Consider the following 14,538-nt stretch of genomic DNA (forward strand, 5'->3'; position numbering starts at 1 on the left):
GCCTGCTGGAGCTCTTCCCTGTGCCCCACTGGGAAAAGTGAGGGTCCCTAGTGGCGGGGACCTGGCCAAGCTGCCATTTTATCCAGACCCTTACCAGCTGCTCTATGGGCCCCAGCTGCTAGCTTACCCTTATAACCTGGCAGCTCTTCCTGTGACTCTGAATATGATGGCACCTGGGGGGGAAAAGGTAGAGCCACTGCCTTTTCTCCCCACCATCTTCAACTACGCAGCCACTGCTGCGCCCTATATGGGTGCAGCCCCTCACCCCCTTGTGGCCAATCCCAGTCTCTACAGCAGCAGCAGTGGCAGCAGCAAGAAGCAACGAGACAGCAGCAGCAGCAAACCCTAGGACAAAAGAAGCACTATAAGGAATATATTTCAAAGGGGATGGCCTGGCCTGTTTAGGATGAGAGCAGGAGGGGTGCGTGCACACTGGGTCACTTGCACAGTGCCCTTGCCACTCTTTTATTCAGTAGAGATAAGAGCCAGGCATTAAATCAGGAGTAGGTGTTAAAGATGGAGAAAGAGCAAAGAAACAGGGAGGAGAGTGCTGATATTATAGTGACGTATCATTGCTCCCCTTTCTTTGCTCCTGCTCACCTTTCTCCATGTTCCTCCTGTCTTGCTGTAGTGTGTCGTAGTTCTAGAGCTTGATTAATCTTCCTCTCTGACTCATCATATTATCTATAATATAAGAATAAGAACTGCTAACAGGGTGTGTGTTGTGTGAAAAATTAGTTCAGTCTGCTTCCCTTTATAGTCACCGCATAACGAGGATAAACGCTCTTCAGGGAAGGCTTGTGTGGGATAAGGGATGGGACAGAAGAGACTTTACTCGACACAGTTGGAGGTGGAGCATTAAGCAACCCAGACCTTGTGTGTGTTTGTTTGTGGAAATGAGGATGCAGGTGTATCCTTGTTGTTTAAACTGTCCAAGAAAGGTGTATATGAGTATGTACATGCACATGTATGTATGGATTTGTGCATGCAGAGGTGGGTTTAAGCAGGCATTACTGCATATATGTGAAAGTGTGTTTGTGTGTGTGAATGGCTAGATTATTCCGCAGCGTTCCTGCTGTAGTTGGAATAGCTACTGTAGGTCAGTGTGTAGAAGTGCATTTAGAAGTGATTCCTCATATCCAAATCATTAAGAAGTCAGTGCTATGGCTGAACGCAAGTCTGTTGCAAGGACAGATCACCCGAGCTTCTAATGTTTCAACTAACCTGGCGACTTTGTGGCCAGAGGACACTGTAGGATCTGTAAAGCTTTCACTATAGGTTATACCTTATGTGCACAAAATAGAAAAGTAGTGGTCACTTACAGGGGACACTTGTAGCTGCTTTGGATATGTAGCTGGCCACTGGGTAAGAATTAAAGGCTGGTAGACCGTTGCACTTCCGTTCTTCATCTCATTTCCTTCACATAAAAAAGGAAAAGAATAAAAACTAGTCTGCCTTCATCTTTAGTAGCGTTTTCCTCTTTGATTCTAAGAGGAAAAGGCTCCACTTCCTAAACCAGGAAGAAGAAAGTGATAGTAAAGGAAAAAAAAATGATTCAGGGTATTGAGTTATTTCTGGATAAGAAAAGAAATAATTTGGGCACAAAACTGTTGGACTCTGAGTCAGAATGATTTAGGGGACAGAAAGCGTTATGCTGCTCTCCAGCTGGAGGGAGATTGGGAAATAGTTTGAACTCGTTCCCCTTGCCCTTTGTCTTTTACTAAGGTAGGAAGAGGCTGAGCTTAGGAGCCAAAGCAGTGGCTGAATCTCCCCAGATGATGGGGCCTTTTTTTTAACGTGTAATGTTATCTCTATAAGTTTGTTTTGTTGAACTGTGTTGTTTATGTTGTTTAGCCCTCTTACCAGATGGAAGTGGCTTCAGTGAAAAGGGGGAGTAAGCTTAAAAATATGAATGTAAATTTAGTCATGAGGTTAATGAAGTACAGCTGCATTAATGGTAGAGTCAGTTTCATTTCCTTTTTGTTTCTGTTTTGACACAAATAACCTGTTAAAGAACCGTATAACGTCTGGTATGCATATATACAATAGTCCTAGGAACATGTCAGTAAACTTGGGTTCTGTATCCACAAAGCATGAGCAACACTTGCTTCCTAACTGTTTATATTCTCAGCAGAACTGGCATTGTGCACACAGCTTTTGTTTCCCTCTTTTGTGTTTCATATTATTTTATTCATTACAGACCACAGCTTTGAGACAAAAACAACCCACAGCACTAGATACCACATTAGTAACTCTTCCCTCAAGCATACACTCGCACAGTGCACCTCTTCTGAATGAAGTACATATGTTTCAGTATGTGTGATGGTACTGGGGCACCGTTTGGTTCAGGCAGGAGTGTGACCAACTGCAGGGACGCACAGGCATCCCCTCGGGTGTGGTTACAAGCCTTTTCCGTCTGTGAGAACGTGTTTTAGAGCAAGTGACTGCGTGAATAAGAAAACCAAAATGAATCTGCCTGAGCAGCGTTTCCCTTGGCAGTATATGGGCCACCTGTTATTTTTTTTGGTCTTTGACACTTTTCTGTGGGTTAGTTTCAGTGTAAAACAAGCCTTGCTGTCTCCAATACTCTATCTCAAGCCATTCCTGTAGATGGACATGTTTGTGTTTTCAGACCATTTCTTATGCCATAGTTTGCAATCACAGTTATCATACAGACCAAAAGCATGCAAATCGACGTATTGTAGTGACTGGACTGGAATCTGGTGGTAATTTACAACTATTTAATGTATGTTTTAGTTCCAATGAATGTGCCTCTGCTTTGATATTTAAATCTATAGTAAGATGTGGATCTGCCAGATTTCAACTGTTTAAGGTGCCTTGTTATGGCATAAGAAATTTGAATAGAGCGTTTTCTTGAGAAATGATTTGGAGATAGATTTCATGGCTTTGTTTGCTATGAAGCTGTTCATAGACGTAGGGGTGTAGCTAAACTGTTTTGGTATCGTGTACATGTCTAGGGTAATACTGTGCCATATAGAGCCCACAGAATATGTTAATGTTATTTTTAAAACAATGTTTTAATGTTGCCTGATGACTTTGTCTTTAGATTTGATACAAAGGCTTGTAGCCACAGCTCTCCCAAAGTCTGTAGTCTCCTTTGACATCCTCCTTGTTCTCTCTCTCCCCTTGTTTCCATCTCCCTCTCTTTCTCTTTGCTGCAATCAAACAAAATAAAGTATTAACCTGATGACCCAATGAAATCAGCTCTAGTCTGGTCTCATGTTGTTGTTTTTTTATTATTTTTATTTTTTATAATACCTCTTAATTTATATATGTTGATTCAGAGTTTTTAATATGAACCGTGTGCTTGAGTTGGTAGATAAGTTTTGTGTTGTTTGATCCTCCCTCTGGATTCTGTAGTGAAATGTGCAGTCAGGAAAAGCAAAACAAATTCCAGAGACCCGTTTTATTTCTTTTATGCACATAGTCAACTGTTTGATCACTGTGCATTCACAGTTAATTTAAAACTTTTTGTTTCCAGTGGTGAATATTTGTATATCTTTGGTAATTTAAGCAACAGAATGTAACGTTTTTTCAAATATGTTTGTTGTAGAAAGCTCTTAATGTGGAGAGGTGCTGTCGAAGCCTCCTGTGACCCAGACTGCATACTAGCTTCTAAAAGGCTTTGAGCAGGATTGACCTCTCTAACCAAAATGGATTTCTACCGTTTCTGCTTGATCAGACAGTTTAGTTGTGTTCTCATGTCTTGTAGCAACAAATATCTGAAGAGTGTGGCGGAGTGTAGCAGATCGTAGTAGAGCACAGTGGAGCAGGGAGAGGGAGCGCTGGGCGGAACAGAGCGGTGGAGTTTCATGCCAGTGCTGCCTTAAGTTACATACTGCAGTTTTAATTTCAAGGTGTTTACTTTTATGTATAGCAATATTAGCCCCATATAAAAAAAAAACAACTACAAAATTGTGGTGACATGTAAACCAGAGGCTTCTCAACAGGAGCTGACAGGCACTTTCCCACTAGTGACACTAAATATGAATGATATTGGACCAAATTTTCAAAATTTCTGTCATGAAATTTAAAATAAAAAAAAAGGTGCTTTCCTAGTGTTCAAGTCACAGTGCTGCAAAACAATACATTTGATTTTTCAGCACAGCAAAACACTGAATTACTTTACCTCAGTGGATCTTTTTCACAGCGGACATCGTGGAATGAGCACAGTTGTTACTAACAACATAAACATGGAGGTGTTCCACTACGTCATGAACGTGGGTCCACGTGCACAACACCAGGACGCTGAACCCGAAGCAGCAAACCTGAATTCAGCCATTGTTAATGTTATGATTTACACCTGTGTTTCTCCTGTAGTGGCTCCAAAATAAAAGCCCTGTCTACGTGTTAATACACAGACAACTTGCGCACATGAGCAAGAAAATTGTTTTTCTTTAATTTGACATTTCTGATTAATTTCAAATCCTCACCACCTGAGTAACAGATACAACATTTTTTTGTCTCTGTGTCTGCGTGTTTGTGTGTGTTGTGCTTATCCCAATGTTTCCCAGTTATCGCAGCCTTCCTGGAAGGAGACGGTATCATAGGAACACAGCCAGCAGAAGAGCGAAGAGTGGTGTGACTCGAAGCGCAGTTCCCTTCTCATCTCGCTCTCCTCCTCTCTACAATGCACACACACACACAGTCATAGCCAGCAGTGGTGATTCAAGGTTCCTGTGTAATAAGTAAACACACATCAGTGTTCCGGCTAAGGTCACTCACCCGGTCTACCGTTGTGTTCATGCTACATGAATTACCGTAAAGGCAGGACTGACTGATGGAAATACACATTTTAGTTAAAATATAGTTTTTATGTCTTATAACAGATCAAAACTGACACTTTCTTTCCTTGATCCCCCCTCGTTTGCCTGCCGCCCACATAAAGCACTCCCATTTGGGAATCGATAACTTGCGCCTATCATGGTATATTTACCCTCTGGACCCCAGGACTATGTGCCAGCACACACACCACTGCCTCACACATTGCTGCAGGGTCTCTCTGCTCCTTGTTCGCCACCGTCACCTCAGGATAGTTTGGAATCTCTAGACCGCGTGAGGGGTCAGTGCCTGGGTGGGTGAATGCACTGAAGGATGGTTGGGTTTTGCAAAGCAATGGCAGGTGGACTGCTATTTACTCTGAGCCTTACTTTGCTGGGCTGGGAAGTCTTGGGGCAGGGGAACAGATGGGGTAAGGTATGTGCATATGCAGTGCTACAATTATAATGTGTTTCTTTATTCAAGTCCCTAAATCTCTGTAAAAGAATGGCTCATATGACATGTTTATATGGCTTTTTATTTTTGTTAAATTAGGTGACACAGTCCATGAGCAATTGAAAATATCTGTCTGAGCCTTTTAGGCTGTTTAAAAAGACTAATGCTCTACCCTGTATGGTAATTCTATGCTTTGTTTTTTATACAAACATTAGAGGATAGACAAAGGGCTGTTGAAAGGGCTTAAAATTCGGAATCAACTCATACTGTATGTGAAGGGGGGTCCCCCTGCATGTCCTAAAAATTTGTTTAAACTTAGGACTTTGCTCAGACAAACAGCATCAAATCCGCAGCAACACCAACTGCTTTTACCTCAGTGAACGATTTCTTCTGTTGGACTTCACGCCTGCTGTTGTACATTATATTGATACACTGCCACATAGATCTTCTGTCAACGAATGCATTGATTTTGCACCTCAAAAGAATATGAGTGACCACCCTTCCTTTATGATGGTGTAATTACATTTTTTAAGCTGGATCAGTAATTGAATGCAACCCAGTAATTGGTTTATTGTGGTTGGAGCCACTAACCGATCAAGGTGTCACATAAAAAAATAAATGAAAATGCAGAATAACAAATTGAAGTTATGATTTCATGTTGAATGAGTGCCCGTGTCTTTTAGAAAGGGGTGTCTGGCGAGGCTACCGTCTACCTCGGCCAGGACAGAGACACCTGGAGGCCACTGATGCACACAACAGCCAACCTCAGTGAGATCACCAGGTATTTCAGCAGCAGTGGCTTCGCGTCCACTCGGTGAAATCTGTGGCACAAAAGAGACCGTCGCATGTGTTGGGTGTAGTGAGAAATCCCTGACCACTGGAAGATTGCTGAAATAAGAAGGCATAAACCTTCATTATATTGGCTTTCTCTAGCTGCAGGCTCCTATCACTACTTTTAACCACAGATAAAAGTCATCAAAATAAGAAGAATCTTATTTATCTATTGTGGACCAGCCTATCAATGACTTTAAAACTATTCTTTTTTATCTCTACAGCATTAGCTCTTCCTTTCAGATACGGACATTCGACCCAGAAGGTCTCATTTTTTATGGGGACACCAAAAACGGAGAGGACTGGTTTGTCTTGTCCCTGAAAGATGGCTTCCCTCTGATGCAGGTCAACAAAAAAGATGTTCCTGTCAGTGTGGCAGGGGGGCCCAAGCTCAACGATGGAAAGTGGCACACAGTGAGTTTTTGTTGTCATGAGTCAAGTGACAGAAGCTAGTTGCTTTTTTTCTAGAAACAAGTGGCTTTTTGTTTATGGCAGAAATCTCAATTTCTTAGAAGGGTTACTCCTCAATACTAGGTGATATTGCTTATTAAAATATTCTTGTCTCATGCTCAATAAGCGCACCATATGCATACTGAATATAGTGTATAATATTCAGAATTGGGCACTATATGTTGCAATTCAGTTCCTCTTGTGTTTCAACCAAGCTGGAGCTGAGCAACCAGGGGGAATTTGTGATTCTTGTGGTGGACGGCTCCAGTAGGCTGGTGGTGGGCATGCAGTCCAAACAGTTAGAGGTCCCTTCAGGTAAACTCCGAATAGCCCTCGGCGGGATCCTGATCGACAAGGAAAAGATTATTGTTCAGGTAAAGCATTTTGATAGGATATGATTGCAATCTGCATGCATCTATGCAAGTTATTTAGTGATGATTGCATCCAGTTTTTGATCAGCTTGTTTCATTTATACGTCTGGTTTATATAATGATTCTCTTCATTTACTTTCATCCACAACCAAAGAATAAACACAGACTCCTCACGAGAACTAGTAAAAGTGGTCGCTGTGGTAGAGTGCTTGCATGAGAGTATGCTCTTTCTTTTGACCACTTGTTACAATCTGACATCTTTCTAAAAACAACAGCATTAAAGTTCATTTTTGACCTCAGAGACAGTTTGACAAAACAATCTCAACCCAAGGTATGTTTACTAGTTTTTTATGGGGATTTCGAATATATCACAGGGGAAGGAGCTCGCTCACTTAGCAGACAAGAAATTTTAAAGGTGCTCTGGATGAGTTTAAAGCCTGTGAGTGAACTCTTGAATGGCTGCACTGTATTACGTACTATCAGTGTTTTTGCCTCTTTTGTCTTGTGTGATTGTTGAATGTCAGTCAAATTATGAGTCTAAAAAGAGTTCTCTGGTTCCACAAAAATCACATTTTAAACTTGAATATTTATCACACTGATCTCCTACTGTATAAGATTGTACATCAACATTTCACTAATTATTCTTGGTAATAAGACAAATATATTACCATAAAATGGCCTTTAAATGACAGCTTTTTTGTTTTGTATCACTAAGGTGTAACAGTAGTGCACAGAGGTAAATCCTCTATCTGTGGATTACCATAAATTTCTTTTTTAAGCTTTCCTTTTTTCACACAAATGTTAAATAAATGTTAAAATAGTTACAATTTTATAACAATTTTGCAAATAAATTTTTGTTTACTGTACTGTACTCCCAGCATGCATTGTGTGATAGATAAAACTCTTCAGTTACTCATGTTTTTCCAGTTTGACAAACACATTCATGGTGGAAACTTACTGTGTATTTGTAATATATATTAAAGTAAGTCTAGGTTTATATTTTTTATAATTGTAAGAAAAAACATGATAAAGGTTAATGTTGAACTCAGCATCTATATATTCTAAAATTAGCAGTGTATTGTTGGTAATATATTTAAAGTTATTTGTTTTATAATTTTTAAAAATGGAAAACTCCTGGGCTTTAAAGGTTAGTTTCTTATTTAACATGAAAAACAAATTTCATTTAAAATTAAAAAGAAAAAACTTTAAAAATGAGGGGAAATTACTGTATTTTTAGATGGTTATTTTCCATTATTTATTTATTTTACTAGTTTTCGTGAGGAGTCTGTGTTTATTCTTTGGTAGTTTTCTGGCACCCCAGCTGCCAAAATATAAATTTTTTTATTTCTTTTTTTTTTTTACTTTAACAAAATTAACAGAGATAGCACAATTTTTTCCTTTTGCACAAGTGTACTGAAGAGTGATCATGAACAATCTTGAATTTGTACTGCAGTTCATTCTTCTAAATGCACTGTTGCCTTCTTTGCTGCAGTTCAAGCCGCACATGGACGGCTGTGTACGGGACGGCAACTGGTTAAACCTCAGCTTCCCCTGGGAGACAGAAGTGGAGGAGCTCTGGCCCTGCTATGAAAACATCCAACCAGGCATCTACTTCCCTGGCACTGGATTGGCCATTTTCAACATCTCAGGTAGGAACACTGTTCAGTTATCCAGCAGATGGACAAGTGCTAAGGCTTCTCTGTTTAATAACAAACTTCTCAACTGGCCTTGATAACTCATTCTTGTATGACATAGCATCTAGAGTAGCGATGTTATATCATTTTATTTCTAATTTGATCTGTGTTAATGGTGGTGCTTTAATTGGATGGTTGACAGGTCACTCCAACACAAATTCTATTAATTATGTGAATTGCTCTTTTGTCTTGTTGCAGTTTTCCTCCCTGAAGCAGATCATGGGCTTAAGATTGGAATTTGGGGAAATTTCAGTCAAATGCATGGAACCATTTTGAGCATCAAGGCTCCTGGACAAGAGCTAATGTTCACTTTAGCAGCCAAGAGTAAGGTATGCGCATAGATCAGACATGGTTCAAAAGGAATCTCTTTAAAGCTCCTTACAGCACAGTGAGAGTGGTACATGAACTTTTGTTTCATGTCCACACACCCCATCACACATGCATACTGACACACACATTGGAGATCCCTTGTATTTATCCACAAAGTTATTGCAAATTATTTATTCTGCCTTTATTGTGAATTTGCAGGAGGTCACACTCACTTTCGGTGAATACAAAATCCAAATGAAAGATGTTGTCAAGAGGCTGGTGATGACCTTTCAGACCGATTTACTGCAAGTACTTCAAGATTTTGATGAACCAAAGACCACTACAGTATCTATCAGTCCAGTGCGCCACCCTGGATATTTGACCACATGGAGAGATGGTCGTCTAGCTATCGGAGGTCTCCTAGGTGAGGCTAAAAAGCAAGGATGTGTTGTTTGTACAGTCTTGAGGAATTTCTGAAGAGCTACAATCTTTATATCTTCATGGTCAAGGCTTGGGATTCTATATTTTTGTGCAGAAAGAGGAATTAGATTTGCAGACAAGGTTGATTAAAAAAAACAACACAATAAAAACATTAATGACATGAAAATAATAAGAAAATAAATAACACGGAAACTGTTCGTCTCGTTCACGTTTCAGGTGAAGGTGAGGACAACGTGGGCTCCCAGTTCTTGACAGGCTGTCTGGAGAAGGTCCAGATCCAAGGGAGAGATCTGGATCTGGATTTAAGTGTCAGGCACATCTCAATCTCTCCCCACAGCTGCCCTGCATAAATCAGTCACTATATGTGGACTATATGTTTGCAGAGAATACATTTTATTCTGTTGCCTTTGGTGACATAAAAGTGCATTGTATGTAAAGTATAAAATATTCTACAAAATGAAGGAGGCACAGTTGCCTCTGTAGAGCATAACAACACGGAGCCAACCACTAGAGTTTCACACTGCTAATACTCATTCTGTAATTAAGATACCAGTTATGGTTTTAAATAGATGGCTATTCCACTAGCCCAGTTTGTACAGAATATACAGATTAATCTGAAAATGTGAGTGGTTTTCTGACCTTGTTATAAGCAACAATATGTTTCTGAATAAAATATGCTTCTCTTTAATGTGACTCTGCTTGAATGTTGATTTTACTGTTGTATTCAAGGCAAAGTAAAGACTTAATAGTGCCATGAGGTGATTCAAACACAGAGAAAGGGAAAGATTTAAGACATGGACCTTACCCCCTCTAGTGGATTTTTAGTGTCTGTGTTAGATCCACTTTGTGTATGATGCCATTTAACTAGTAAAACATGTAGATTGTCACAACAAAATGATGATCTGGCATCAGAAATGACCTTACAAGAAGAGCTGCAGGAGGCTGTTGAACAAATTGTCTCTTTGCAGTTAGAAGTCCCACAAGAACAGCAAAAATGTTTACAAGAAATGGCAATAGGAGCTGGGAGAGAGAGAAAAATATTAAAATGCTATGGCAGAATGCATAAAGTAGAAGGGTTAAGATAATCATAAGATGATTTGTGTGTGTGTTTTGTTTGAAATAATCATTAGTGAATGTGTAAAAATAAAATGAGAAATGATTGTATTGAAAAAGGTACATTCAGAAGTCTAAATCATAAAGAGATCAGAAAAAATTCTGACTCAGAGAAAAAGGGAAGTAAGACACACATACAAAAGAGGAAGTGCAGGGGTGTGTGTGTGTGTGTGTGTGTGTGTGTGTGTGTGACAGAGAAAGAGAAAAGAGACACTGAGTTTATTAAGAAAAGTAAAAAAAAAAAGATGGTTTCATGCATAAAGCAAAGATTTGATTGATAATTAATGTTTGATCAATGTCTAATCAATGATAATCAATGTTTAGTCAAGTGTTGCAGTCAAAATATAGTGATCTATGGTTTAATTTTAAGGCACTGATAGGTTTTGTGTAAAATTGGTGTGTAATTATGATGGTTTAATTAAATATGATGATGGGATTCTTTGTATTTCAATCAGATGTATTCAAAGTTATGATAGGTTGATGAAAAATACAGAAACCTTTCATCTCTGTCCAAAATTCAAGCAGAAACATTTAAGGTAGAATTTGCAGTATTTCATTAAATAGGCCTATAGATGTTAACAAAACAAAAAATAAATAAATACAAAGAAAAAAACAATGCTTATCCATAAAACCAAAGTTCATTAATTAGAAGTGACAGTCAATTAAGATTAGTGGGTTTAAATTAAAAAAAAAGTTTGTATACTTGAGATTTATCAAGTAGATTGATTTCATAATCCAGTAATATGATATTGACTTACATTATTGTGAAATGTCCGTTTCTGCATGAGTACTTTTACCTTTGGTATTTTAACTATATTTTTTGCTAATACTTTTGTACTTTACACTTTTGTACATCATGGTACTGCTACTTTTGCTTAAATGAAAAGTCTGAGTAGTACTTCTTCCAACACTGCATAGAATGAAGCCAGAATAAAAGCCTAAATAAAATAACAAGCCTTCAATTTCTATGTGTCCTAGTAGCCTTTAAGTCAAAGTTAAATTTATTGTTCACATTATATTCAAAAGAATTCATAAATGTATGTATTTAAAAACGATACATTTAATGTGTTACAAAAATGGGTGGGGTGCAGTATTGATTGCCGGATGTCATAATGTTACTGTCGCAAAGCTCGACTGTCGTGAACACTGGCCGTCCACTGAAGATGGCGGCGGAGCTGCATCCGCGGAGCGGAAAGCTGATCGGCCTGTCCAACTCGAACCGAACCGCTCGGCGCAACCAGCCAGTTCAGGAGTTCAACCATGGTCTTGTACTTAGCAAGGAGCCGCTGAGGGACCGGGATGTCTTCACTGTCCGCATTGACAAGAAGGTAAACAATTACAGGCCCGCTGCTGCCTCTCCTGAGCAGAGTATGATCAGAGGGAGTGCGGGAACAGCTCTGGTGGGACGGGCTGGTGGTCTGTCTCTGTCCGCAGTGAGGGGCTGCTGGTACCCAGGGCAGTTCACACGGGTTGACAATGACCACTGTTGTTGCGATTGTTGGGGGAGAATCGCATTCACTGGCAGAAATTTAGCGACGACAGTGGGACTTAAATATACCCTCTTGTGTGTTCATATGTTCAGTCACTTAGCAAACGACGCCTGTGTTGCCTTGGTAGTGTCAGTTAGCATGCTAAGGAGCCGCCAGTAGCTAGCCGGAGCTAGCCTTTCTGGAAGGTGCTATAAGGGCTCTGTCGTGCATTGACAAGGACTTAGTGTTGTTTAATATAGTACAGGAATTTGTTTAAGCTTCTTTATGTAGCTTTGTTTAGTTTTGTTCTGACGTAGTCGTTGCCTGTCAGCCTCTCTGCCTTGTGGCTAATACTGCAGTGCTCAGAGGCTCAGAAACTGTAGGTTAATGCTTACAATTAGCCACTGCTTTCTGTTTCGTGACATTAAGGATATTCATAGCTGCATGTTAAAGCACTGAACTTGTCCACTTCTTCAGTCTCCATAACCTTTTCACACTTTAGGATTAAGCACAAAGTATATTTCAACAATGTGTCTCATTGGTGGGACTTTGCTGTAATTGTTAATGCTACTTTTTGTCGCTTTTTATTTGCAGTAGTTTTCCTTGTTTGCAGTGAATGTGATGCAATTCCCCCCATGTTTGGAGAAAAGCCAGGAAAACATCGTACGTCTCTTTATTTATTTATTTTTTCAGTGTAGAGGTTTTCAGCTTGTTTTAGTTATAACGTTTTTTACAGCAAATATAATACAGAACAGAGAGGGTGTGTCCCTTAAATAATACAAATTCTTTTGTAATCAGATCATGACAAACAAAAATATTAATCTCTTTGCACCCAGAAGATGTGCAAATGATTAGAGTTCATATGCCCACACAATCTCCAACACTGCTGTTGAGTGTGAAATTATTTATTGGGAAGTTAGTTGAAAAAATAGTTCTTTAATCTTCTAGATTATATTTTTCATTAGTAATTACCAGGCTTGTGCTACTTGCTCTTGGGGTCTCTCCATATCCTATCAATGCCTGTTTACATTGTGGCTGTTACCAGCTGTTGTCATGGCTTGTGCCTCTGCAGTCTGACACTCTGCTGGGCTTGTAAACAATATGGCACCTCTGGAGCCTGTGCCAGCTGGGCCACACACAAACACACACACTCTCTCTCTAAATGACAGTGTGTCCAACCAAGATGCAATGATAGATTTTCTGAACAACCTGTCATCCAGAGGCCAAGCTGCATGAAATTGGCATTTCCACTAGACATCTAGTTTAACAGCACATACTGTATGTAAATGATTCTGCATCCCTTATGAGGCTCTCAGCCTGATAAGGGCTTTGATATATATATGCATCACAATCAATAGCTTTCCATCATAGAGTGCTCACATTGGCATGACTGCCCATCCTGTCTACTGACATCCACTGTGCTACAGTAAAAGGGAGCAAATGAAGAGATGTATTGGACGAACATTTAGCCCAGCGTAGGACACTGTCAGTGGTCTACGGTTTGTATTTAAGACAGAAGGAATTCGCTCAACTGTGCTTTATGAAATCATCAAGAGCATTTTTCAGATATGTTTGAAAGCAAATTTTTGAATCTTCACCATCTTCCCACTGTAATCTATTGTCCACATAATAAGAGGTAAAACATATTTCACAAAATAGATCAATAAAGTCTCACATTACTTTGAGTTGATATTGAGTTTTGTGTCTCTGGGAGGAAAAGATATCTCACCGTTATGTGATGTGTCCAAGGTCATGCAAAGACACAAGGAGTCGTGGGGCGAAACATTTGTGCAGCAGAAAATAAAATAAAATCTTTGGTATTTTCATGTCTTAAATAAGTGGTGGAAGAAGTGAAGCATGTGTACTTAAATATTGTTGCTTTGTGCACATGTCTAATTGTAACATTTGGCTCACTTTTGGAAAAAAAAGAAGAAAGTTGTAATTAGCTGTATCTACAGAGCACCTGGAGCCAGCACAGAAAACTGGAAGAAAATTACTCGTCAATAATAGATTAACAACCCAGCATGCAACACTAATAGATAATATATTTACTAATGATACTGACAGCAAAATGTCTAGTGGATTACTTATAAATGATATTAGTGATCATTTACCTGTATTTTTGGTTTATGAGGGCCAGTATAGAAAAGAAAGGCCAAAGACAAATTTTTTTTATAGGAGGGTGACGAATGAACATGCTGTAAGGAGGCTAAAAGAGGACTTTATGGGGCAAGACTGGGAAGCAGTTTACAAAGAGGAAGACTTAGACAAAGCATATGAGCAATTTTTAAATATATTTAAGAAAGTATATGACAGGAACTGTCCTCGTAAGCAGTATAAAAACAAAAGGAATTACAGTGGGAAACCGTGGATGAGTAAGGGATTACAGAATGCATGTAAAAAGAAGAATGTGTTATATAAGGAATTCATAAAGGACAGATCAAAGAAGGCGGAAGAAAAATATTAGTTATACAAGAACAAACTAATTGCGTTATTGAGGAGATGTAAGAAACAATATTACTCTAAAGTATTAGAGGATAATAAAAATAACATGAGGGGTACTTGGAATATATTAAATAAATTGATTAGAAACAGTACCAGCATGAGTAACTACCCTCAATATTT

At 39.2% G+C, this 14,538-nt stretch overlaps 3 protein-coding genes across 4 annotated transcripts in view; all 3 read left to right on the plus strand.

Annotated features, from left to right (window-relative positions):
* The window catches only part of zbtb4 (zinc finger and BTB domain containing 4), a 24,957-nt gene extending 23,898 nt beyond the window's left edge, over positions 1-1,059 (plus strand). Inside the window, exon 6 of the mRNA XM_020585909.1 lies at positions 7-1,059. Coding sequence (XP_020441565.1) covers positions 7-349 — 343 coding nt within the window. The 3' untranslated portion in view covers positions 350-1,059. The remainder of the gene's footprint in view (positions 1-6) is intronic.
* A 3,155-nt stretch (positions 1,060-4,214) lies between these two features.
* shbg (sex hormone-binding globulin) lies at positions 4,215-9,978 on the plus strand. The gene is made up of 9 exons (XM_020585910.1): positions 4,215-4,251; positions 4,536-4,600; positions 5,919-6,016; positions 6,291-6,480; positions 6,732-6,890; positions 8,380-8,536; positions 8,780-8,910; positions 9,110-9,314; positions 9,548-9,978. The coding sequence occupies exons 1-9, from the start codon at positions 4,215-4,217 to the stop codon at positions 9,679-9,681; spliced, it is 1,176 nt and encodes a 391-aa protein (XP_020441566.1). The 3' UTR covers positions 9,682-9,978.
* Positions 9,979-11,396: 1,418 nt separating this feature from the next.
* The window catches only part of neurl4 (neuralized E3 ubiquitin protein ligase 4), a 23,897-nt gene continuing 20,755 nt past the window's right edge, over positions 11,397-14,538 (plus strand). For both annotated transcript variants that reach the window (XM_020585905.1, XM_020585906.1), the window contains exon 1: positions 11,397-11,772. In XM_020585905.1, coding sequence (XP_020441561.1) covers positions 11,557-11,772 — 216 coding nt within the window. In that variant the 5' untranslated portion in view covers positions 11,397-11,556. The remainder of the gene's footprint in view (positions 11,773-14,538) is intronic.

This window comes from Monopterus albus, unplaced genomic scaffold, assembly GCF_001952655.1.
Source record: "Monopterus albus unplaced genomic scaffold, M_albus_1.0 scaffold384.1, whole genome shotgun sequence".
Classification (NCBI taxonomy): domain Eukaryota; kingdom Metazoa; phylum Chordata; class Actinopteri; order Synbranchiformes; family Synbranchidae; genus Monopterus; species Monopterus albus.